This window comes from Vulpes lagopus, chromosome 7 (genome assembly GCF_018345385.1).
Source record: "Vulpes lagopus strain Blue_001 chromosome 7, ASM1834538v1, whole genome shotgun sequence".
In the NCBI taxonomy this organism is placed as follows: Eukaryota; Metazoa; Chordata; class Mammalia; order Carnivora; family Canidae; genus Vulpes; species Vulpes lagopus.
Window position 1 is genome coordinate 116,431,333 of NC_054830.1, and position 27,107 is coordinate 116,458,439.

General features: G+C 43.9%; 1 protein-coding gene across 3 annotated transcripts in view; it reads left to right on the forward strand.

The window, feature by feature from the left end:
• Positions 1 to 27,107, forward strand: part of MARCHF3 (membrane associated ring-CH-type finger 3) — a 179,466-nt gene that overhangs the window by 126,696 nt on the left and 25,663 nt on the right. For all 3 annotated transcript variants that reach the window (XM_041761438.1, XM_041761439.1, XM_041761437.1), the window contains exons 2-3: positions 16,546 to 16,789; positions 19,801 to 20,005. In XM_041761438.1, the coding sequence (XP_041617372.1) occupies positions 16,602 to 16,789; positions 19,801 to 20,005 (393 nt within the window). In that variant the 5' untranslated portion in view covers positions 16,546 to 16,601. The remainder of the gene's footprint in view (positions 1 to 16,545; positions 16,790 to 19,800; positions 20,006 to 27,107) is intronic.

Here is a 27,107-nt window from a genome sequence, read left to right on the forward strand (position 1 = left end):
GAAGTTGTTTTAGAGGTATTTGCTAGCCATGTTTAATTTGAATTCAAACTTACAGTCTGCCTGTTAATTTTTCTAAATGACCTGTACATAGGGGAACCTGATTTCAAGTTTGGTAATGAACAAAATAATTATTCAAGATTGTACTTCAATTAAAAAAAAAAAACTTCCGGGAACCCTGGGTGGCTCAGCGGTTTGGCGCCTGCCTTTGGCCCAGCGCATGATCCTGGAGTCGCAGAATCGAGTCCCGCATCAGGCTCCCGGCGCAAAGCCTGCTTCTCCCTCTGCCTGTGTCTCTGCCTCTGTGTGTGTGTGTGTGTGTGTGTGTGTGTGTGTGTGTGTCTATCATGAATGAATAAGTAAATCTTTAAAAAAGAAAACAAACTTCCACACAAAAAAAAGGATTATTCAAGATTCAAGGAAAAAAATAAGTTGTAGAAAACCATTAAGTAGCAGAGGGGTATTAGACTGCTTAGGAGTTAAGTCAGATAGGAGGGATTGTACTTCTAAGAGATTTGTGTCAGTCCTCTGTTGGATGACATTAAACCTGGATCCAGAATTTAATATCAAGATAGTGAATTCATTTATTCATTAATAAGTCAGCAAATATTTTTAAGTACTCATTATATGCAGGCAGTTGTTAAAAAGTATTGGGTCTTTTTGCAACAACATGGATAGAGCTACAGAATATAATGCTAAGTGAAATAAGTCAGTCAGAGAAAGACAAATACAGGAATGCCTGGGTGGCTCAGTGGTTGAGCATCTGCCTTTGGCTCAGGTCATGTTCCCAGAGTCCTGGGATCGAGTACTGCATCAGGCTCCCCAAAGGGAGCCTGCTTCTCCCTCTGCCTATGTCTCTGCCTCTCTCTCCATGACTCTCATGAGTAAATAAATAAAATCTTTAAAGAAAAAAATAGAAAGACAAATACTATCTGATATCACTCATATGTGGGATTTAAGAAACACAACAAATGAACAAAGAAAAAAAGAGACAAACCAAAAACCAGAGTCTTAACTCTAGAGAACCAGAGGTTCTAGAGAACCCAGAGGTTACCAGAGGGGAGGTGGGTGGGAGGGATGGGTGAAATAAGTGATGGGGATTAAGGATACCCTCACCATGATGAACACTGAGTAATATATGGAATTGTTGAATCACTATATTGTACACCTGAAACTAGTATGACACTGTATATTAACTATACTGGAGTTAAAATTTTTTTAAAGTTAAAATTTAAAAAAAAATTTTAAAGCATCGGGTCTTAATATCATTTAAAAAGAAGAGGGTAGAGAGGAGCTAGAAGGTAGAGGAAAGATCTATAAAGTATGCCTTTTAATGTGGTCTTCCCAATGATTGCATTGCCATTAAAGAAGATTGCTCATGTAGAGAAATCACGTATGTTTTTGTAGTTTAAAAAATAATGCAGTTTACTGAAGCAGATTGGAGCTTTATTCCTTGAAACTAATAAAAGAGGCTTAGGGGAGTTGGAAAGAAATAAAGGGAATGACTTTACAATCATTTGTAGATACACAAGTATCTTTAGATGGCCTTTTTACTCTTTTTAATGAAACTATCCAAAAACCTCCACAATAATGGGTAATTCACCTAGGAACTCATCTTCATTATATGTGTAATTTTTAATTCTCCAAGCTTTTAGCTTTGTGTACATCAAAAACCACTTAAGGGCTGTAAAAAGATACTGAAGAGAAGGCTACATTTGGAGCAGAAAATTCTGTTATTGAATTTACCATAGTGATCATCATTTGTAAATCCACGAAATCAGTCCATTTATGAACAGACCAAGCTAGAGAAATCAGCATGCCTCATTTGCATCCATACACACTGTCATCGTGGATGAGCTTGGGCTGCATTTTCTCCCCTAGCAAATGGGACGCATATTTTATGTCACCTTGAACGTAGGACTTAATAAAAAGCATGATGCAGTGTATTCAACCTCTTGCAAGTGCCCAGATCCTTATGACCCAAAAAGTTGCACATCTCTCCTTCTTTATATCCCTGTTTTATTAAAAGAATGTTCATTTCTCCCTTGTGTACCTAGTAAACATCTAAGAGGGCCTGTGCTGGGTGCTGTGTAAACGAGATAAAGTGAGTGCCTGGTTTTAGAAGGATTGGCATCAACAGATAGTATTGAAATAACAGACTGTTTTATTTTCCCCTTTTGTTGTCAGGAAAGTACAAAGACATGTCCTCCCCAGAAAAGAACAGGACCATTCATTCTTCTGTGTCTATACTAAGTGCTTCAGAGTAGCTACCTCATTCTGGTGGTAAAATGGTACCTGGATCTTGGACAAACCCATGGAGGATAAAGGGAAGGTTCCAAGAGCGGTAGTTGACCCACCTGGCCCTCCCCAGACTGTCATATTTGTCCTCCAGCAAAAACAAAGGGACATGGTTTTGTGTTCTGTATTTTAAGATAATTCTCTCTGCACACTTCACCTTCTACTAATACCTAATTTCTTTAGATTCCTAGTATGGCTCTGTGTGTGTGTGTATGTGTGTGTGGGTGTGTGTGTGTGTGTGTGTGTGTTCTATCTCAACCTAGTGTCCCCCTGGCAAGTTCTGGTCCATCTGCCCCAGCTGAGGATCACACCATCTAGTGGCAGGATTCGTCAGGCCCAACTGTCCCTTGCTAGAGATTCAGATTAACATTCTAATAATGACCAAGACCACTGAATGGGTACCCACAGAGGAGGCACCGTACATACTCTGTCGGCTAATTGCCCAATGACTCTGTAAGGAAGTCGCTGTCTCTCTTTCACAGATGGGGAAAGTGACATGCGGGAAAGCTAAGTAATTCATCCAAGACTAAACTCTGGTAACTGGGGGCCAAAGCCAGTGTTCAAAACCATGTGCCTGGTTCCTAAGATCATGAGTTTTTTTGTTGTTGTTCTGCTTCCCCACTCTGCCTGTCAAGGCACTTTGTAGCTGTCCATATTAATGTCAGTACTGTAACATCTGTTGGCTTGAATAGAAATACTGAAAGTAGTCTTGTGCCCTGGAGACATCTGAAGTTGCTGTGGCCCTGTCCCAATAACTGCAGCTGGTAGTGTTTGCTGTGTGCCAAGCTCTATGCTAGGCACTTTACACACATTATTTCATTGAGTTCTCCAATATAAAATGGGTGCCATTTTATCCCCAGCATGAGGAGGCATAACTGGTAGATGGAAGAGCCAGAATTCAAACCAAAAGTGTCCAACTCCAAGTCCCACAGGGGCGGAATCACCGCAGCAGAAAGAACTTCCCCCACTTTGTTTTTCAAAAAGAAAATTGTAAAAATAAATAAATTAATTAAATAAAATAAAAAGAAAAGAAAAAAGAAAAAGAAAAAGAAAAAGAAAATTGTAACACTTCTTACCAATGAAGCTAGTGGTTTCTGGCTTCTGTGCTAGTGCTAGTCAAGTTGCCTTTTGCCACTGGATGTGATGGCACCTGCTTTCCTCCTGTCATGCTCATGTTAGAACTTTGCAGTAGGAATTACACATCTGTAATCCCCAGGCTCTATGGCTAAGTCCACAATGGTAAGATTTTAGGGTGACTTGTTAATGTAAAGATGGCATTGTATCATAATGTAATCATTCATTGAATAAATTGAAATTTTATTGGATTGGACAAAATTAAAATGGTATTATACAGACCCCTGTGTGTGTGTGTGTCTGTGTGTGTGTGTGAGAGAGAGAGAGAGAGAGAGAGAGAGCTAGAAGATATACATTAGCCAAGAAGTCAGGACCCAAAAATCTTACTGGAGGTCCAGATATCTGAGTAACAATATTACTTTCTGACAGAGAACTATTTACTAGAAAGATTCTCAGTAGGAACTGAATTGCTTTTATTAGTTTATTTATAGTGTGCACTTCCCTTTTCACCTCTATTTCAAAAGAGAGTATTTGCGCTTTTTCAGAACATGTGAAAGTCCTCCACTTAGAGTCCTAGAAGATGTTTTCTACCAGTTTCTTGTTCAGCAGCTCTCCGTGAGTTCCAGTGAAGACGGGGAAGGGTGGGGGGCGAGCTTCCATGCTGTTCATCCTCTGTGGCATGCATTTCCTAACCCATCCACCAGCTGCCTGGAGCAGGATCCCCACACAGGCAGGTACAGGGCCACTTAAGAAGCTCCTCTGATTCTGGCTCCCTATTATTCCTCTTCTCACTGCTTTCTATTCTACACTCAGTTTCAAACTAAATAGAAATGCAAATGGGCACATGAGCATCTAGGTTTCCCAAAATACACATTTTTCATGAGAGCTTCCCTCTTGAAGTGTGTGGACAGAGCCAGCATATTATCTCCCCATTATCACTCTGTTTTAATGTCTAACTGACAGATGCCTGTCAGTAAAACAAGGAAATAATGGGCAGAAAATGTCTCTGCTCTTAGCAAAAAAGAAAGACCCTGGATTCCTGTCAGGCTCAGAGACGCACATCAGCCATTGTTAAAGAAGACTTATAAATGCCTCTTTGGGGAATACCCATGAGTGGCCTAAATGTTTTCACCCTTATTAGTGAGAAGAAGAAGAGGGAGCTGTTTCTCATACATGTGCAGATTTCACCCACGGTGCAAATTTCTCTCCCAGTGGAAGCATGCCCAGCATGTTAATGTGTCATTACTGCAACCCTGGAGTAGGGTGCGGACATGCCAGATGGCACCTGCAGGCTTCACTGGGTGAGAATGCTTTCCTGATGAGTCACAGACAAGGTCCAACTGATACAGACTCAGTGACCTCAACTAGTCAGCCCGAAGCACTGTGGTTCTGCTTACCTGCCTCCATGCGCTTCAGGCACCTTCAGATGTACCTAGTAAATAATATGACAGTGGAAGTCTACAGGGGCAAGTGACACCAAGTGATCTGTGCTGCAGTGAACAAAAGAGGGAATATTTTAGATTTGTTCTCATTTTCCTAGGAAATTAGTCAGTGTAGAAGGCCTCTGTCTACAAGGAGTGTTTGGCCTAAGGAAAGACCTATCAACAGTAAAGACAAAGTCAGATGCCAAAGCTGGTGAGGGAAACAGTGCCTGGCCATCTAACCGACAGTGCTAGATGGCAGGGACCATGCCCTTGGCCTGTCATGTGTCCATTTAAATCGCAGGTCCAGTCCTCTATACCAGAAGGGTTAGTGACAGGGTGATGGTCTGATTTCTTTTTTAATTTCAGTAAAAACAGGTGGACCTTTAAGAATAATCTGAACAATAATAAAACAACTCAGTTGCTATAGCTTGTAACTAAGGCACCAGTTCCTTACTCTGAAAATTGGCAATCAAAGGGAAAAATTAAGAAGTGATCATGTCTTTTTTGTGCAAGTTGGATTTCAGCATAACCAGATTGCATGCATTGATGAGGGAAAGTTCTTCATTACAGAATTCCTGTTACTAAAGTTGGAAGGGAAGTTCAACTGATAAGGCTTGATTTTTGTGCCCCCCTCCCATGAAGTAATTGCTTCAAGCAACTGTCATCAATGAATGCAATCACTAGACCATTAGAATATTGATGGGGAAGTCACATGGAAGGAATCATCTGCCATCCCTTGAACCTAGTAAAAGTGGGACAGCTGCCCATTACATTCATGCCCGCTGATATGACACAAAGAGAAGGACATAGTGTCACCTATGAACTATTGTTGTCTAAGAGATGAACTTGAGCTCTGTTGAGCCTACTTATAAGCTTACAGAAAACACAGGGGATAGAGGAACAGAATAAATGATACCACAAGAAAGCAAATTCAGAATGTGGCTTTCTTCAGCAAGACAGCGGCATGGAGAAAAAAGGAGGTGGCAAGTAATAGGTACTTAAAGAGACATCTAAATATTACATCTTGTTTGGATCCTTTAAATAAGCCAACCAAAACAGATTTAGGGGGAGGGATCTGAATATAGTTTGGGTTTTAGATTATACCAGAGGATCAGTAAGTTTGTTAGATGTGACAGTGGCTTTGTGATTATATAAGACAATGTCCATATTTTAAAAAATTTATACTGAAGTATGTAAGGGGTAAAATAATTTCTGGGATTTACTTAAAAATTTTAATAGGAAAGGGGTGCCTGGGTGGCTCAGTCGGTTAAGCATCTGCCTTCAGCTCAGGTCATGATCCCAAGGTCCTGGGATTGAGCCCCCTAATGGGCTCCCTGCTCAGCAGGGAGTCTGTTCCTCCCTCTCCTCCATCTGCCCCCCTCCCCACTCACACATGCTCTCTCTCTCTCTCAAATAAATAAATAAATAACCTTTAAAAAAACAATAATAGGAAAGAAGGAAGGAATAGAGGGAGAGAAAGAGGGAAAAAAACAAATGTGACAGAGCAGCCCGGGTGGCTCGGCGGTTTAGCGCCACCTTCAGCCCAGGGTGTGATCCTGGAGACCAGGGATAGAGTCCCATGTCGGGCTCCCTGCATGGAGCCTGCTTCTCCCTCTGCCTGTGTCTCTGCCTCTCTCTCTCCCTGTGTGTCTGTCATGAGTGAATGAATAAAATCTTAAAAAAAAAAAGTGACAAAATCTTGATTGTCAGATTGGCACGATGGCATATATGTCAGTTTACTTAATATTCTCTCTGTTTGAAACTTTTCATGGCAAAAACACTAAGGAAAAGAATAACAGATCTCTCTCAGAGATGGTAGTGGGGATCCAAAGCAGCTGTAACTAGAAAAAGATCATTATCTGATGATCAAAAATGTCTCATGTTTTTTTTTTTTCTTTTTTGAAGATGTGCTTTTCTCAAAGAAAAACTCATTTTATTAGATTGGGCGGGGGGCAGTAATCACTAGAAACCAATTCCATTGCCTGACATCAAGCAACTGGAGGAGAATTTGGGTAACAAATAGTCTCTGGTGTGAAAGTGAATGCTGATCTTAGCTCAAATAACTTGCTTTCTTCAGCATCCGCAGTGGTTGGTCTCCAGGGATTTATCTGGCTACATGTGTTTTTCACATTTATTAGTGAAATTGGAGATTCAAGAATAAAACCCAGTCCTCAGGAACATTTTGTTAATTTGTGACACACCAGAGATTTTTTTTTAGCCCATAAAGCAAATGAATGAGCTCCTTGGGGGTGTAACTGTTATTTTCACCCTGGAAGGCAGTAAAGACCCACTATATCTATTAAGTACTTAGAGAATGAAAATGAATAGTGCTACAAAAATAGAAAAATATACTCACAGTATTGCTATTAATAGTGTAATATTTTTTGTCTGTTCTGAAGGAAAACCCATCAGATGAAAAATTAAAAGGAAAGGTAAACCTTGGTATCACATTTGGCTGTTTTATCTTGGTTAAGAATTCAATTCAGTGTCAATATTAAGTTGTTTTGCTTCTGTCAAACAGGCTGGATCAAGGTTAAGGAAACTCACCCATTCTTTCCTTTTTTTTTAAGATTTATTTATTTATTCATGAGAGACACGGAGGCAAAGAGAGAAGGAGGCTCCCTGTGGGGAGCCTGATGCAGGACTCGATCCCAGGACCCCTGGATCACGCCCTGAGCCAGAGGAAGACGCTCAGCCACTAAGCCATCCAGCTGCCTCTCTAACAGGCTTTAAAGATACTAGGCTGTTCTCGGGAGGCTTGGGGACAGAGCAGGCTAGTTATCACACTGAAAAAGTCTAGTTATAGCTGATGCTCCAGCAGGTGGTGGCTCTGTAAGATGCGAGGACTGATATAGATGCATGGTGAGCTGGGCCAGGCAGCCAAGGGAGCAAGAGGAAGAAGGGGCACGTGCTCAAATGAGAGAAAGTAACTCCTCGGAGATCCCTTTGAAGGAGTTCATTGAATGCTTTGCATTGAAGTAGGTATGACGAAGGTACGAAAGAGGCCTCATTCCCCACCAGTTTCATGATGCACAAGAACCCAGTGATGAAGTGAAGGGATTGTATGATAAAGTGATCTTAGATAACTCAGCCCTTGGCGAAATGTTGCTTTTTTTCTCTCGTGCTTGTTTGTATCTTGACTTAAAAGACTTGGACCCGTTTATTTTAGGGAAGCACTAAAAAAGAACCTATGGTTTATCTCTGCATGTATGAGGATGCTTGCGAGTGTGTGTAGTGTAAAGGGAGGGAACAGAGTCTATGGCCCGAGAAAAGTAATTCTGGGGGGTGTTTTTGTGCTTTTCCACTATATTTACACAAGACTGTCAAAGCAGATGTCATGTCAGCAATTCTGCCTCCGTGAGATGTTTGCTTGGGCAGACGGGAGGGTAGCAAGGAGATGCAGAGGAGATGGCCCAGGCGACGGGATGCAGAGGTAGGATCTGGAAGGGGCCTCTTATCCCCACCCTGATCCCTGGTTGTTGAAGGATGACCTGCTGCCCTGCAGTCCTCAGCACTGCTCCATGTACCAGGCACACACCTACCCCAGGTCCTCAGTGTCCGGGCGACAATGAGGCTTAGCGCCAAGTAGTTGTCTTCTGTTGATAAGTGCTGGATGGCAGTTAAAAGCCAGGGGGCTCTGTCCCTCTCCCACACACCGCCCCCACTAAGGGCTCCCAGAGTACTCCTGACCCCAAAGCCAAACATGTGCAAAAACAATGCAGAGATACACAGAGACCCTGACATGTCTCTAGAGCACATGTGAACGAACCATGGGATTTGAGGGGCTTCTAGTAATACGAAGCATAAGAAAGGGAGTTCTCTAGTAACAAAGACAGGGCTGAAAAGCAAAATCCAGGGAGCCCCCATCCTTACTTTGCACTCGCCTAATTCCTTGTGAAGCTGAGTGACTTCAGTTACCTCGGGCCAAAACCAAGGGTAATGCAGCCAAGTCTCTTTAGACCTCAAGGGCCTGATGGTGCTGCAGGGAGGCCTGGGCCCCCAGAACCTGACAGAATGCAGACCCTGGACACCGCCCTGGGGAAGGGCAAGACTGCAGCCTCCCCGTGGTTGAGGTGAAATGCAGACAGGGAAAGCCCCAGAGAACCCGGGCTTAAAATAAGCCAATAGCTGGCTGGATTCTAGGACGCGGGAGGCTGTGGTTAGGAACTTAACAAACCTGTATGCCTAGGATGGGGCTGTTTGCACAGAAGAGGATGAGTGAGGTAAAATCTGGAATGAACCCTGCATCAGCTTCCTTAATGCTCAGCATTCACTTGGATGGTGGCAGAAAATGGGTATGAGTGTAGCAACAGATTGGGGGCTCCGACTCTTAGAGTGTATTCTGTCCTCAGTGGGGCTGCAGTGTTCATCCCCTGTATTATCAGATATCCCGGTCAGCAGGCGTACTCTCCACACTTCTCCTTAAGCTAGACAGGTAGCTGTTTGGTCCTGGGCGCGCCAAACATCACTTGAAGGATGGATACATTTTTATTTTTCATCTCCAAGTGAGGTCCTGTGACCATCTTATTCTGTTTTACCTTTTCCTCTCTGTTATTTTTAAACTTGTCATTTCAACTTCCCTGATGTGTCCCAATTGCTTCCCAGTCCCCAGAACTCATCAGTGAGCTCTGCTCCCCCACTCACTTCCCCCTCCACACACTCAGCAGGGCTGTGTGTGCAGGAGCCAGTTATTATTTACAAATGTAATTCAGCTGTCGCTATGTCTTTGAATGCACAGGGTAGTTGTGGGATTTTTAATTACCATTTTCATCTATATAATTAAAATTAAATGAAAAAATGGATAGCCTCCAAGATCGAATTAATTTTATGAGTACTTCTTGAGGGGAAAAAATATGTATAAACATGATAATTGTTACTTGATTTGCCTTCAGCAGAACTAGAGAATTTTACCTGCCTGAAGAGAAAATTAGTCATTTTAAATGAAAAAAAAAAATAAAAAAGATTAGTCCAATACTTCTGGTACATCTTGCAGCTGAGAAACAAAAATAATAACGTGGATGGGAAATGGTAAATAACTCTGGGTATCACTTTCAAATAGTACACTGTGTGATTGGATCTCTCCGGATCCAACTTGCCCTTATGCTAATCTGGATTTTTTCCTCTTGGGTCATCACTAGTGTTTACACACTCCTCAAAAAAAATGTCTTTACCCCCAAACCAAAAACTTCTTTCATACTTGGAAACAAGCGTTTTGCCTGCTTACTCTGCTTTGCAAGTGTGACAATGCACACATTGGCGGAGAATAATGAGAAAAAGGGAAGTTTTTTTGTTGTTTTGTTTTTTGTTTTTTAAATCCATTGGGCCAGCCAGTGTTGCAGTCTGCAGACTCATGAAGTGCCTGATGGACATGTTTATAAAGACTTGGATGGTCACTTTATTTGGAATGACAAACTCTCCGCTCCACATAATGAGGTCAGTGAAGCATCCAGAAAAGAAACGTATAATTTGGGAGCATGGGTCTGAAGCACAGCCCTGCCGAGACTATTTAAGTTTAATGAAGCAGCTACTTTGCCGCTACACAGTCTTAGTAAATAGCCTCCTTGGCGTGTTTTTGAAAACTTAAATGTTGCTGGTAATCATGTCCCAGCCATCTCCTTGGAGAGCCTTTGTGCCCTGTTCTCAAAAGAAATATGCCACTTTTACATGTTAATGGTTTTGAAATTAGTCATTCCCTCCATTTTCATTGGAAAGGAAGGTCAGTGTGTAATTCCCCTCCTGCCTTCATTTTCTGTGAACATTCCGGAAACTCCAAATCAGTTCATCAGGCATGCAGTGCACTGTCTGGTTATAACATGCCTCAAAAGCTAGGGAAATGTTCTATGAAAGAGCATTCCTATTCTCAGAGATTGTTCTTAGAATTCAGAGGCTAAAAGGCTCCCTCAGAGGGGAAAGTTCCTGGACAGAGCATCATTGCTTTCTTTTTTTTTTTTCCTCTCATTTCAATCAGGAACCAATGTGTACTGCCCGCACATGGGTCTCATTAAGGAGGCCTTGCTCCCAGAATGGGCAACCCCTCTAGGAGTGCTAAGGGACACTTGAGAGATGCTTCCTGAAGCAGATTTGCTCACATAAAACTAAAGTCGGGCTTCTGAATCCTGGACCAGTGTTAATGATGTGTCACTCTGTGGGAGCACAAAGCCATCTAGTCATTCCCCCAAATTTAGGGCAGTTTCCTCTGAGAAAGCAGGGGCATGACTGCTAGTGGAAAGGTGCCAGATCTTCACGGCTCTGCAACGCTTAGAGGGTCTGGGGAATGGTCCTCAGAAAATGTAAAGCCAGATTCAAAATGGCCAGACTCTGTACCCTCAGAAACTTCAAAGGAATACCCAGTAATTTATTTTAGAAAAAAAATTTTTTTGGAGTGGATGAAAAAATGAATATATTTGCTTCTTGATTCTTTGTTGACCAACTCTGATTGTGGGGTGACAGAGGACCCTTCTAGAACATATGGAGACCTGCGGATCCTACTTCTTAAAAAATTCCTGGAATTACTAGGGTAGAGTTTGGAGGTCCATTCTTGCTGCTGAGTGCCATTCCAGGTTGGGCCTGCTCAGTCCACTGCCAGGGAGCCTGCCTGACCAGGTTAGTGCCAGCTAACACACATACCCTTACGCTCTCATTCTTACCTTCAACCCCATAGGAATTTGTATACCCATACAGAGATGCCAACCTAACATATTCTTCCCCCAAACAGACTTGTTGTCCTAAATCTAAGAGATTACAGTTGACTTGTCACTGAAAACGCATTTCTGATGGAAGCAGGTCTGAAAAGGCACTTGGGAGTAGCTTGCATTTTATTTTCTAGGATATCTATCACATGCTAGATAAGCTAAGGTCATGGTGGCTGCTCTAACATATAGACCCAATTATCAAATGTAATAACAGGTTTTCATTGTATGCCTTCACTAAACATTTTCATGGACAAGTGAGGACTTGTGTTCAGGGATCTGAGGGAGACAGGGCTGGGGAGAATGAGGAGAAGTGGATGTACAGGGAGAGGTTCCTTCATGCTCACCTGCCAACAGAAATGGAGTAGTATAACATCAGAACTCAAGAGTGATCCAAAAGTACAGTGTGGTGGAAGCTCACCAGCCACGGGGAAAGATAGTTTTCAAAGACAGAAACAAAATGCAGCCCAGCCTAAAAAAAGAGCAGGAATTAAAGTTAATGTGGCAATAACTCTCTGCACAGGACCCATTCTATTTTATAAAGCATGTTCACATGTATTATTTTGAGGCCTCACAAACACCCCGATGAAGTGGCTTCAGGAAGTATTAGTACCTTTATTCCAAATATGTGAGAAATTTCAACCAAGGCTGAGAGGCCGAGTGATTGACCCTGGTGAGTCCTGAGCCAAGGCTCAGGCTTGGATGTCCTGCCTCTGAGAACAGAGCCTTCTCCCATAACTGCGATCCTCAGGGAGGTTCCAGGGGCAGTGGAGGTGAACAGAACCGCCTCCCCCCGCCCCTCCTCCACATCCTCCGGACACATCCTCATGGTGCCAGCCACGTTCCCATGGAAATCACTTACCAAAGGCAGACTGTTCAGAAACAGGGCAACGATTAACTGCAGCCTGGTTGGGTCCTTGCTTTGGTTTAACCTGTACTCTACCCTTTAAAGGGGTCACAGTTTAACTGACAGGCCTTTTGTATCTTAACAAGTGTCTCATCGGGCTTTCATTTATCTAGCCACTCCCTCCTCTTTGGCTGTCTCCCTCTCGTCCACCTAGCGCCACACTGTTCACTGTGTGCAGCTGGATGTGGCCAGTGCCATATCATGTTTTATTCGGAGCCTGAGAAAGCAATTATACAAGGAGTCAAGCCTGGCCAACAAAGGACCTGTCCTACCGGTGCAATCTGATGTTCAAATTTACAGAGAACACGCCACTCCCCACCGGCACTGTGGTGTTGTCCTGAGAAACCCCAGCAAGCCAAATTCTTGGGTGAACTAGGAAGCTACTTTCCCACAAGGGCAGCAGCGTTTATAAGGAAGCGGTTGAATGGTGCTTGAAATTTTGCAGGATGATCAGTGGAAGCCCAGTTAGGCTGCAAACCGACAGTTCAGCTCTTTCTAGCATCCACAGCAACAGCCTACTGTTTTCCCAGGTGGCTCTGAAGGAGACAGGGAAATGCAGTGGGCCATTTGTCACTGCCCCAGGTGCCACATATGGATGCCAGTTGGTGCATGCAGCCTGCAGAGGCCCTGCCCTGGGTCTGGTCAAGGCCTCTGGGCTCCCTTTTGACTGAGACTGGGGAGAACGTTCTCCCTTCTCTCCTTCACCTGAGGAGATGCTTAGATCCACGTTTGTGGGGTCAGAACCAACTCAGCCCTTCCTGCTACAACCTCAGGTGCCTGTGCTCTGCATTATCCTTTCCACCCCATTTGCAATTCAAGACATGGTCTTTTAGAAGCATGGGAACTAACTATGGGCATGCTAGTCTTGGTATCTCAAGGTTATTCTGGTGCATGATGGTTGGCAAATAGGCTGGTCTATTCTTCAGTGAGTGCTAGACTGGAGTGTCCCATCAGACAGGTCCCAAGTGGGGTCCAGGGCTCTGCAGAGATGGCACAAGAGAAGTGGCCAGGGCTCACCTGCAGGAGGAAGCAAGGTAGAGGAGCCTCCTGTCCATTTATGCTCAACTCCTTGCCCTGCACTCATGGGAACGGAGTAAGCCCATTAGATGGCTGGTGATATAGATCCCTTTTGCCTTTAAGAAGAAAAACGAAATGAGGTATATTGCCCAGAAGTGAAATTACAGATATAAAAGAAGCATAAAGGGAACTCTACTTCTAAAATTGTGTTAAGGGCGTTTTATTGCAGATTTAGGTCATATACTTCGAACTACTTTCTTTGATGAGAACTTAATCTGGGTTACAAGTGAATCAACGTGGGGAACATTGTGTGCCTGCATGATGTATCTTCACGAGGGTAGCCTAACCCCTGAGAGCCCGCGGTTCCTTTCCTCCCTCTGTGCATTCTTCCTCTACCTCCTTCCAGTTCCATCGAACACAGGGAGGAAGCATTTGGTCCTGTGAGTTGAAGTTATGCAAAACCCGAAAATAGACTCTCAGAGTGCATCCAGACATAATGATTCCATGTGGCAAGAAGGTCACTGTGTCTGCTTTTCCTGCCAACGCATCCCTGGCTCTTAATCTATGGCTGCCTTGTGAAGCAAGAGAGCTGTGCCAAGAAGTTACACTTGGTGACTGGGAGGCATGAGAATTTAAAATCACGTCAATGGGGTTTTATAAGAGCAGGCTGGGGGAGGGGGATTACACACAGTTTTAGAAGTTGGGCTTTGAACATCCTTTTGTTCTGCGGTCTGAGAGCTACCATAACTCAGTTATTTAAAAAAAAAAATCTGGCCTCAGCTACAAATCAGCTCCACTCTGCCAACCCTGCCAAAAATTAAAAAGACATCCACCCAGAAAGTCTGTGGTTATCCGAGTGGTGGGATTATGAGTGAGTTGTGTTGTTTTCCTTGCACTTTTCTGTACAATCTCTAACATACACTCTGGTTTTCACAATGTAAAAAGGAAGAAAGGCAGGCAGGAAGGAAGGCAGGCAGGCAGGCAGGCAGACAGGCAACAAATCCTATTTAAAAAGCAAAACTAAACTACCTAATTATCCAATCATATCCTTGAAACCTTACTATCTAGTGATTGCGAAGTCCTCCAGAGTTGTAACAATGCCATGGCAGAGGCAATTTTGCCTGGGCCCCCGCATCAGACCTCAGACTAGGACCGGTGTCCGTAACCCCCTCCCCTCCACCAGGCTCCAAGGGTATCCCAGCAGAGAGCAGACCGCAAACGCTGAGAGGGCTTGTGGCAGCCAACGACAGGAATGCGAACATGCTAGAGCAAGGCCAGCCAGACACCTCAGCAGCAAGGAGGAGATTCCCTTCCTGTCCAGCTGTCTTGATGGCCAGGCCTCCTGACATGTGCTTGCTGGGAGGGAGGGCATCCGTTCAAGCTCATCTGCAGACACTGTGTTCTCATCCTAAGAATGTCCAGTTGATGCACAATGTTCTGGAAGCTGGGAAGATTCTGTTATCCAGACCTGTGGGAGTCAAGTCCCATATAATAAGTGGAGGAAAGAGCTAGGAGAAAACAATCCTTTGAGGAATTCCAAAAATCCTCCTGGGGTAGTGGGGTGGATTTCCTTTGACTTGAGGCTTTTACCATCCAATTTGCTTATTGACGTGAACTCGGTCCATCGACCAATCCTGCATCCATCTTCAGACTCCAGGCTGTGTTGAGCTCTGGAGCCTGCAGCAAGTAGGCTGGAGAGAAACAGCCATATCTCCAAAAATAAGATGCAACTCCTATGAGTTTCCATAAAGACCTCTATTTTTCATGCATTACATCCAAACTTATTACTGGATGCAGTGGGGTTTGTTCATACCAATGGGTCTGAGGTCCTGTTGAAGCCCACACCACCCCAGTGAGGGACAGAATTCCTTGCAGGCTGTGTGACAGACTATGTGTCAGGGAGGTAAAGCCCATATTAAGAATGGATTATTTTTAACGGGCAGTGGAGGTATCATCCCTCCTCAGTTCCTACATTCTTCTATGTGATCCTCTATGATGATGCAGCATCCCTGGATTTTTAAGTATTATGCTAACAGACTAGATTCTAATTTTTTTTTTGATACTAATGTTTTGATTGTGATGTCCATTAAGAAAAAAATTAACAAGTTCACCCAACTCATCATTTCCCATTAATAACCATTTAAGACAAGGCTAAAATAGGTTAAGTTTTTCAAGGAAGTTAATTGTCAAGATATATTAAGTAGAAAATTGTGTTATGGGGCACGGATATGGCAACAGTCAGAAAGGTGGACATTAACTGATTCATTCTGGCCAACATTGTCCTAGAAGCTACTACTTAGCCAAAGTCTTTTCTCCCCACCCCCTTTCCCCTGTTTTTTTTTTTTTTTTAAATATTCTAAACTCAGGCGTTGTTAAGCATTAACAAGAATGTGTTTAATTCTTATGCTCCTAATTGGTAACTGGAGTTGGCTTGCTTGCTTCCCTCAGTGGGTTTCCATTGAAGACTATGGTGCCAATATTCTCCGATTCACCTTTTTTTTTTAAAGATTTTTTTAATTTTTATTTATTTATGATAGTCACAGAGAGAGAGAGAGGCAGAGACACAGGCAGAGGGAGAAGCAGGCTCCATGCACCGGGAGCCCGATGTGGGATTCGATCCCGGGTCTCCAGGATCGCGCCCTGGGCCAAAGGCAGGCGCCAAACCGCTGCACCACCCAGGGATCCCTCCCCTGTTTTTAATCTTAGCATCTCAGAATGAGGCTGAATGGGAATAAACGACTTACAAGAAAAAAAGAGTTGTAAACGGTTTTAATAATGATCTACTAACTTTGAGAGAGTGTCAACAAAGACCTACTGCTTTTCTGGCAGAGAAGGAAAACTGCTTATCTCCTCTTCAGATCTGGCCCCAGAGGCATCAGGCCCTCCCCTCTCCAAGAGCAGGGCTCTTAAATGTTTATGCACACCTACATGCTCCTCTCGTTCATAAGCATGTCCACTGTTAGTTTCAGGCTCCATGTGTGCACGTGCGCGAGCATTACATGGTAACAAGATCACACGCCACGTTGAGGCTCCCCCTGTTATTTACGTTAAATAATGACATGATGATGTGGGTGGCCTGTAATTCCCCATTTTTTGTTAACCACCCTGCCCAAGGAAACTGTTTTCTGATCTCTCCTAGATGGAAATCCTGTATGAATGTGGAAGCCATTAGCAGAGTAATTGCTGTCTGTTACCATGACAACCAGCCGCTGCAGTCACCTGCCCGAAGTGTTGCCAGACTGCACCAGCTCGGCTGCGCCCGTGGTGAAGACCGTGGAGGATTGTGGCAGCCTCGTGAATGGGCAGCCGCAGTATGTCATGCAAGTTTCGGCCAAGGACGGGCAGCTGCTGTCAACAGTAGTGCGGACTCTTGCCACCCAGAGGTAGTACCACTATTAAAATAATTGAATCTGTAATTGATCTGGAGGACTCTGTCAGATGGAAAATGCTAAAGGGAATGTAATTAGCGCTCGGGTCTTTGTGTCAGGTGAGAGGAGGTGCTGCCCAAGTCCTTTCGTCACTGTTTCTATAGCAATGGGGTATAAAGCTACCATTCACGTTGTTGAGTTTTCTACTTTTCAAGTCACGCTCGCAGAGAGCCAGGGCCAGGCGGGGAAAGATCCCACAAGACACAGGGTCGCTTTCTTTACCTTTGTTATTTTGACATTGCTATGGTAATTACACTCTTGTCGCTGGGTGCTGACAAAGGTAGCCCTCTGTTAGCATGGAAAGAAGGAGGCACCTGATTTCAGGAAACAAAGCCAAAGTGACTGGACTTGTGGGCAAAACTTCTGAAGTGGCATTCCTGGTGCTGGTGCCAATCAGCACCACCTGATGGGAGCGCCATGCAGGTCTCCTTCCTGGATGACTCTCTTCTCAGGCACGTTCTGGGGGCCTCTTCTGTTGACCCCTCCTCTGTGCCTCCCACCCCCACTCCTGATCCTTGAAGACATACCCTGCCTTAGGAGGTACTTTTGTTCAAACCACCACAGCTCACCTCCCCTGAATGAGGAACCAAAGCAAGGCCAAAGGTGCTGAGCAGCCCAGAGATAGCTTATCCAGGCAGGTACTTTGTCCCTGGAGGTCTCCTCTTGTGCTGTTGCTGTCCGATAGCAGATTGAAAGCCACAGGCTACCCAGCCAATACATGTTCCTTGACTTCTCCACCTTTCTGTTCAGGATAGGTAGGGGAACTTTGATCGATTAATGTAAAATGGCTATAGGCACTGGACCTGTCCTCTCATAGCAGCAATGACACCTCTCACCCTAAAACTTTGGGCCAGTCACCCACACAGTGACCACTTATCTTGGTCTGAGCAACTCAACCAAACCCTCCAGTAGAGATACAGGCTCACCTGCGGCCAGACTGCTGGTAGCACCACAGCATTTTCTGTTGCCCCAGCCTGGACGTGGCAGCCACCAGACACAGACTCACACCTTTGTATGTCTTGTAAACACTGCCCATGTACCTTCTGCTGTCCATTTCTGCAACTATCACTAAGGGATAAAGTAGGAAAAAAGTCCATCTATATTTTTCCACCTCTCAAAAACCTTTTTAACTTTTAACAATTAGTTAGGACTCAGAATATGACAAGGCTATGGGCATCATTGCTCATATGTGACATGAGACAGATAACTGCGTGTGCAACCATCATCCTGGCGGACTTCATACATTTTGTTTAATCAGGAAGAACAGGCTACAGAGTTAAAATGACCTAGAACTGTGAGCCAGTGTGTGTGTGTGCGCGTGCGCGTATACGCACACGTCCACACATATCAGGTGTTTTCACACGTTCTTCTATCACGTGGTCATGTAAACCAGATGATTTTAGACTTTCACGTGCATTTGGCTCAGTGGGAATGAAGGAGCCAGGAATAGTCAAAGAAAAAAAAAAGTCAGATCCTTAAACTTTCTTCTCGCAGCCCTGGGCGTAAATGGATTCTATACCTGGGCAAGTAGGTAGTCTTTTCCTCTTTTGATCCCTTTTCAGCCTTCATTCATTTCTAGGATCATCCCACAAAGGCCCTTAGGGGATGACACTGCTTCCATGGCTGTTTCCATTTGGCCCATGTAGATGATGTCAAAGAGAGTGATGGGTCCAGGTCAGGTGAGGGCAGGTAGAGAGGCTGGTCCTCAGATGGGCACACACAGTGATAACAGTTTAAAACCAAATGCCCAGGTCACGTGGGCAGAGGGAGCCTGCTTCTTCTTCTGCCTATGTCTCTGCCTCTCTCTCGTGTGTCTCTCATGAGTAAATTAATAAAATCTTCAAAAAAATAAAACCAAATGGCCAATAAAGGACAAAATGGGAAGCAATATAAGATGTAGTTCAGAAAGGAATTGTCCTCTCATAAGACACAGTATGCACTGGGAGCTGAGGTGTCTTAGTTTGAGCTCTTCATTGGCCACGAACTTCCCTGATGAGTGGTACATCTTTTGATTTTTCCCTGACCTGAGTTTTCCCGCGAGTGGAAATAGTTAGCATTAACTACACATTTACCACATGCTGGTCCCTATACCAGGCTTCTGATTTGGACAAGCTTTTCTCATCCTCATGTCACATATGAGGAAGGCACCATTCTTTGCACCTGTTTTAGAGAGGAGGAAACTAAAGTCTATAGGAAACTAAGGTATAGAGAGTTGATGTTACTTGCACCAAGTTAGCCAACTGGTAGGCAGCAGAGCTGGGGTTCAAGCCGGGCTGTGGAACTCCATAGCCTTCCTCATGAACCACTATGCCATGTGCCTTCATCGAGGCCAATGAAGTAATACTTATTACTTGAAGTAATACTTATTACTTGCATTTGGCTTGATATCCTTAGCATCCCAGAGAGCATCCTTGGGAAGCTCGAAGGATCATCAGCCACTCAGCTCGGTGCTCTGGCTCAGACAGCAGTTGTGTGTGATGACTTGAGAGTTGGCTGCCAGTTTACTTGCCTCCCCTCATCCTCCCACCCTTATGAAAGGAGAAATGAGAAGAACCTCTAAGTATTTGAAAGTGTCCTGGCTTGATTCAAAAAGACACAACTGGCCTAGAAACTGCAGTTGATATACAAAACAATTTCCATTTTTAATGGTGAGGGATAGTTCTGATTTTCTGGTGGGTAGTTTGAACAATACCCATAACCAAGACAAAAATAACATGCTGCTTGCTTTCACCCACTTTCAGCTGTGGGCCACCCCCTACTTCTTTATATTGGCAAAAGGAGAAACCCAAGGTCCCTGGCACTGACCCCCATTGCCACATACACAGTGGACATCTAGGGTTTTAAAGCAGGTGTCCGTTTGAGTGGCTGCCACTGGGGGAGGTCTGAAGGACGTGGAGCCAGAGGGCTGTCCTCATGGTGATGGTTTCCAGCCTGGTGACTGGCAGATGCCTCTCCTTTTCTTGCAGCCCCTTCAATGACCGGCCGATGTGCAGGATCTGCCACGAGGGCAGCAGCCAAGAGGACTTGCTCTCTCCTTGTGAATGCACAGGGACCTTGGGGACAATTCATCGGAGCTGCCTGGAACACTGGCTGTCATCCTCAAACACCAGCTACTGTGAACTCTGCCACTTCAGGTTTGCAGTCGAGCGCAAACCCAGGCCGTTAGTGGAGGTCAGTAATTGGGGCACGTCCTGAAAACTTAGCTCTAATGAGCAAATGATGTCTGCTTTTATGCCCAAATCACAAACCCTTGTGCAGCTCAGTGAAGCACAGAGGGAGCAATGTGTGAGTGTGTGTGTATGACACAGACAGAAGCAGCTCACATGCTCGCTCTGGAGCCAACAGGAGAGAAAGGTGATCTCCATGAAGAAAGGGGAAGCCAGTGTGGAGGAGAAAGGGGAAGTTTACAGAGCTCTTCTCTCTTTTTCCATCCCTGTGAAGTGGAACACACAGATCCAACACTTTGTCTTTGGATACCATCTGCCCAATTTGAAGTGATGGATAAATGGGCATTTGGGTTGCATATTCTGAGAGGTATGAAAAAATATAGGTGCATAGTATAATGATGCTGACTCAGACTTCTGGGATTTGAAGAGTTCCAGGACCTTAGGTAAATAACTTTACCTCTTGAAATTACTATGAAGCTTAAATGAGGAAAGATTTCTAAAGCACTAAGAATACCAAGTACATACCCAAGTGTTTGAGTTAAAAAAAAATGTCTCTTAGGAAATTATACACAAGCATTATTTCAGCTAATAACCTAGCACTGGAATCTCTTTTCTTAAAAGGCAGGCATTTCAACCCAGCCATTAAAATGGCAGGACACTCTTTCATATTTTAGAAACCACACATTTCTACTTTTTTTTTTTTTTTTTTTTTTTAATTTTTATTTATTTATGATAGTCACACAGAGAGAGAGAGACAGAGGCAGAGACACAGGCAGAGGGAGAAGCAGGCTCCATGCACCGGGAGCCCGACGTGGGATTCGATCCCGGGTCTCCAGGATCGCGCCCTGGGCCAAAGGCAGGCGCCAAACCGCTGCGCCACCCAGGGATCCCACATTTCTACTTTAGACCAAGAGTCTGGTCCTGTATTAGCTATAAGCAGCGGAAAATATCAGTAGGCTATTTTGCCCTCTCTCCTACCCTCAATTTCTACTAGTCAATTAAAAATTGGAGGTTAGTAACAATAAATATTTTAATATATTATGAGCCAGAGCTAATTGAAAGAGACTGAGACCAAGATTATGGGCCTCTAATCCAGACCCGCTGATAACCTCCTTCTTTCAGCAACTGATCCAGCAAAACTCTGGCATTAAACTAGAGCCAGAAATCAAGACATGCTTCTTAGAAACTATATAAAACAGGATGTTAGCACCTCAGCACTTACAGCTCTGGAGAGCTCTGCATACACCTGCTCTTGTGTTTGACCTTGAAAGTTTAATCAGGACCTATAAGCTGGGGCCTGTTTTAGCTATGACTTATTTGCCAAATGGCACAAAATTTATTTGACTTGCCTCAATACACCCTATGCTTTAGGACTCTGGATCAAGTGACCTCTCCATGAAACAGTCTTGCTGCTTGACATCCACTTTCAGAAATTCCCATTGGGAATCTGGCCCCATGCCACATTCCCTGGAATTTACATTTCAGAACTTTTCTGCAGAAGTGGAAGCAGAGGGTATAATTAAATAATAAACAAGGGAGGTGAAGATTTCTCAAGCCCAAAGGCAAAAGTTAAAAAGAAGCTTATTTCTCCTTTCTAGAAATTTCTGGAACCTCCCCAAGTTGATATTGCACCATCTCCAGGGAAGCTAGCTAGCTTCCCAGAGTAAAAAAAAAAAAAAAAAAAAAAACCTCTGCTTCAAAAGGGCTACAATCCAGTGATCTTTACTGGCACTTGTTAAAAATCCTAGTGTGTGTGTGTATACACAACAAAGAAGGTTGTATGTGTACACATACATGTGCTCACATGCACACATCTCGGTTTTACCCAGCTAACTCACCTGTGTCAAATCACCTGGTGAACCCCTTCTATCTCAGAGAGGGAAACATGTACCCACACACGGAGGTTCTTCAAAGTTGCCTCTGTTTGGCCACAGATTCTGGGATCTTAGGCAGCTGTCATTACACAAGGAATCGAGGCAAATGACCTTGAGAATGTGTGAGGTACTCTGTAAGATTTAAGGCCTTGCCTACAAAAACTTCACCCAAACGGTCACCGGTGGTGAAATTTTCATTGCACAAATGGAATGTGACATTTTTCAGAGTTAATGATGATTGAACAAGTTGAAAGTGAAAGGCAAACCTTCTCAAGCCGGGGGAGGCTGGCCGTTTGATCATCCCATGGCGAAATGAACTTGCTGTTTGACCACAAGCAATAAAAAGAAGTTGTCTTTGGTTTCTCAGCTGGAGGACAAATGAGAACCAGGTGCAGGCCGATTTTTCAACAAATGACATTACTAATTGACTTTTCCTCTCTTACCAAAGGGCAGGTTTATTCACACTGAGCTTTGCTTCATATTTTTATCTCGAGGTAACCATGAATCTTTTTTGGAAAATCAGCAAAACCCGCCTATTTAGGTTAAGCATTGGGAGTATTGTTACTTTATTTCTCATTTGCACTCTTTCAATTGCTTTAATCATTACTGTATTTACCAGTTGGATCTGCCTTCTCATTAAAGCTAGAAAATTCTCTAACATTGAATTTCAAAATCAATGTGATAATAACAGCTTCTTGTTTGTTAGAGGAAGTGGTTGAAAAAGTCATTTATAAACGTTATTTGTCAGCACCCAGGTGTTAACATTGGTCAGAATCACAGTCATAGCGCCAATTCCCACCCTCAGGAAATTCCCCCAGTCCTTAATTCAACATAAACCCTCATCCTCCTGATCGACACTGTTCAGAAAACAGTGCCCCATCCCTTCCTTTCCTGCATTCTCTACAGCTCGATGTTCACTTTGAACAGATCAGAAACCTAGGATTTCTGTCTACGAGTTTCTACTCAGAGTGGCCAAATCAATGGACTGGTTTATATTAGCATCTCCAACCCAGACATCATCTCCCCCACTTAAACAGTGCTCATCTGTGTGACATAGCTCAGTTTCTCAGAGCTGTGATTTGGGGGGTCGAATGAGTGGGGAGTGAGCTAGAGGCTCTCCATGATATCCTTGGTCTCCAAAAATGCTTTCAAAAAATACATTTCACACTTGAAATGAAGACATTCTATGATATGTCATTTATACCTCAATAAGATGATTTTGTGTGTGCTTATCTACTAATCTACCTACCTTCATGGGTAGACTAAATCATTTAGTCTCCTCCGGTCAATTCATTGTCAATTTTATATCCTTATTTTATTATATTTCATTTTACTTTTATTTTTTGCTGCTAAGTAAGCCAGTATAACAAGAGCTAGTTTCTTTTTTTTTTTTTTTTTTTTAATTTATTTATGATAGTCACAGAGAGAGAGAGAGAGGCAGAGACACAGGCGGAGGGAGAAGCAGGCTCCATGCACTGGGAGCCTGATGTGGGATTCAATCCCGGGTCTCCAGGATCGCGCCCTGGGCCAAAGGCAGGCGCCAAACTGCTGCGCCACCCAGGGATCCCCAACAAGAGCTAGTTTCAACCCAAGAGAGCTACCCTGTGATCATCTGTTTTATTCAGACACTGGTGAATTTCTTCTAGTCCAGTTTATGTAAATCTCTTAAGGTCTGTGGCAATCAAGCAAAGCTTGAAAGGGAAGCATTCAAACTGTATGTAACAGAAAGAAAGAAAGAAAAGAAAGAAAGAAAGAAAGAAAGAAAGAAAGAAAGAAAGAAAGAAAGAAAGAAAGAAAGAAAGAAAGAAAGAAAGAAAGAAAGAAAGAAGAAAGAAAGAAAGAAAAGAAAGAAAGGAAGAGAGAGAAAGAAAGAAAGAAGAAAGAAAGAAAGATAGAAAGAAAGAAAAAGGAAAAGCAGATAAAACACACACACGTTTCACACCTCCACAACAAGCACTTCTCTCTTCTGAAGGCTACGTATTTTTCATTGATGATGGAAAATTTACCCAGTGGCAATTTGTCAGATAAATTATCCCCAAGAATAATGACCTGATAGAATGCAGTAAGTAGACATCCACTAACCAGGAGAGGATTTGCTGAATGACCAGCCTGGGTGGTTTTATGGGCTTATTTCTGCTCATTTTCAGTTTTCCTCATATCTCTCACTCTCTCTCTCTCTCTCTCTCTCTCTCTGTCTGTAAATTGAACCCTGATACCATTCTTTCATAACAAAGGGAAAAAAACAGGAAGCCAATAAAAGTACCATGATGTGCTTCCCAAAAATGTGTGCCTTGACTCCCGCCTACCATGGTGCTTACGTATCTGATGGAGCAGTTGGCCAAGGAAGCCCACCTTATTATGTGCAAACAGCATGCTTGCAACATGAGTCCACTGATGGGAGGATCTGGCACTCGGCTTTCCTAAGACATGTATCAGTAACACCCACCCTTGCCGGGAGACTTATGAAGTAATAGATCAGCTCAGTAACGTCTTGATTAAAATGAAACAGCCAGGAAATGGTGCAAATCTGGAGAAAAAAGGCTTCCTAGGATCTGCTCTCCCTCTGATCAGGGAGACATGGTGATTTTTCACAGAGGGAGTGATTAGGTTTTCATATTCCTAGCTCCTTTCCTCGGATCCAGCTGATTGATAAGAATTGTATGAACAATTTAAAAGCTGTTCTCTGTGACTCAGAGGTTTAGCTAAATTGAAACTGAGAATGTTTTCACACATATCAGTTACTCAGAATAACGGGATGTAAAGCTAGGGGAAAGGAGAATTAAGAGGGTTCTTCTTTTTCCCCAAACTTTTTATTTATGGTATATATATATATATATATATATATATATATATATTTTTTTTTTTTTTTAAGTCACTAGAGGAAAGGGTTTCTAAAGTGTGCCCTGGATTCAGTGTAATCTCCAGCTACACAGCAGGAAGCGAGCTGAACTGCTATGGAGAAACCACTTTATACCTTGGCATTTGCTATTTAATAGATTTAAGACTTCCCTCAAGCCCTCTTAATAAGTATGTACCAGGCTTAGGTGGTGACGTTGCTTGGCTCTTATTATAGTGGGTTTGGTTTGGTTTTCATTTTTAATATATCCATTTAAGTAAAAACGAGAGCTTTGGTTTCAAAGCATTCAAATCCCTATCAGCAAACACTTGTAGCATTGGGGTAATTAGGGAATGATACCACAGAGGACATCAACGGATTCGGGGAGCTTCCCAGGCATGTGTACCGCCTATTCCATTCCTCGGAGGAAGACAAGCAAGCTCCCCCTTTTCCCTCCACTTCATGAGCACAGCCTAGGAAGGAGGGTAGCTCAGACCATGATCACAGCATGTGATAGGCAATCCAGAAGCATCTCCTCCTTAAGTAAATGCATGACTGAAGAACCTCCCTCCCCCCAACTGCAAACTTTATATCATACATTTGGCCTATGGTTATAAGTCAGAGAAAGTGATAACACCGTGGCCTGCCTTATGGCTCAACTCAGACACAGCTGGACAAGGTCTTACATAAGAGACACAGGTGACACAGCTTTGAGCCACACAGCACACCAGAATATTTTGACTGACCCTGATTCCCACTTGTTCACTGATCCTCAACCAGGTTTTACGGAAGGACAGGGGATTGCAGCCCAGTGTGCACTGTGAGCAGTGAGGGGAAAACATGCCCTCCAGAACTCAGAAGGAAACCGCTGGCCCAATTTAGGAAAGTGTGGCTAGGATTTGGGCGGATGGGGCCAAATCAGAAAGATTCTAGCCCAGCTAGCCTCTCCCAAGCTTGTTAGGAATCCAAGTGCTATATAAACACTGCACCATTGTCTTGGGGAGAAAAGCTCATATTAAATATTCAGTAGATGAAGACATAGGCTTACCGTGGTTATGTTAGGCCAGACTCCCTCGGCGAGAAAGGAGTAAGAAAGTCTCATGCACTGCTCTGCAGCTTTTCCTCCTATTCCGGGTCCTGTCCTGGAGGGCCAAGGTAGATGACAAGGTCATACCCTGGCATCTGCAAAGCAAGAGGGGAGAGCTTTGGCGGAACCCACCAGGAGTTCCCACTTCTCACTCTCAGGCTGAGTGCCACCACCTGAGCTCGAGGCGGGTGAGCTCAGGTTCCTCCAGCCCTGGCCCCGGGCTTCCTGGTGCGCCCCCCACACCTGAGGAGACACTCGGTCCTGCTGCTAAGGCCTCACAAAGCAGAGCAAGGACTTGGAGCAGGAAAGGTGAGCAAGGGGAGCGTTTTGACCCTTGTGTGTAAGTTGTGGGGAGCATCCCCTGCCGCCACTGAGTGAAATCCCTGCAAGTGTCTTTGCCAAGCCGGGTTTAGCATCACAACTCTTGGCAGCCCATGGCCTCCAGTGAGAACCTGGATGAGCCATTTCTCCCGTTTATGCATTTGCCCCTTCACCAGTCACATAGAGCGGAGCTCACAAACTGGCTTGCTCACTTGTGTGCGCAGGTGTGCTTTTTAGATCAACAGTATTTTTTTTTTTTTTAAGGAAATTTGAATGCCTCTAGGGAGGATAAACATTCCCAGTTCATCCAGGCCCCGCCTCCTGCTTAGACCTATCAGCCCTCTTCATCCTCTTGCAGTATCTGCTTGCCATTTACATTTGAGATTGCAAAATTGGGTGATTTATCCCACCTTTAAGAGTTCTCTGATACTATGAGCGTGTTTTTTTTTTTTCTACCAGCATCTCTCTTTCAGGGGAGTATAGACTGAACCTAAGCATTGTTCTAAGTGAACAATGCTTATTGTTCCACGTTGTAAGTGAACTGAAATGTTTGGTTCACAATCACAAGGCAAATGAGCCACGAAGAGATGGTGTACCCACATGGACAGGGTCAGAACGACAGCAGTTCAGATACTTTGTACCTGCAGCCACCTTTGGTGTTGAGTGGTCGAACAGGTGCATCTCCACCACCTAGAATTAACAAACCTTAGTGTTTTGTGAGCGACCTCTCAGACATTTCCTTCACCTCTGCCAAGGTCTCTGGACAGGGAACCAGCCTGCACATGGGCTTGTGGCACCATCTTTGGTGCCAGCAGGTGAGATGACATCCCTGATGACCTGAGTCCTGAAATCCTCCAGCCCCACAGTTGTTCCGTCTTGAATTTCCCTCTTGGTTTTGGTGGCTAATTTGGCAGTTGCATCGTTACTTAAAGCTTAGTTACAAAGAAGCTGTTTTAAGGTATCTATTAAATTCACAGCTTGCTTCATT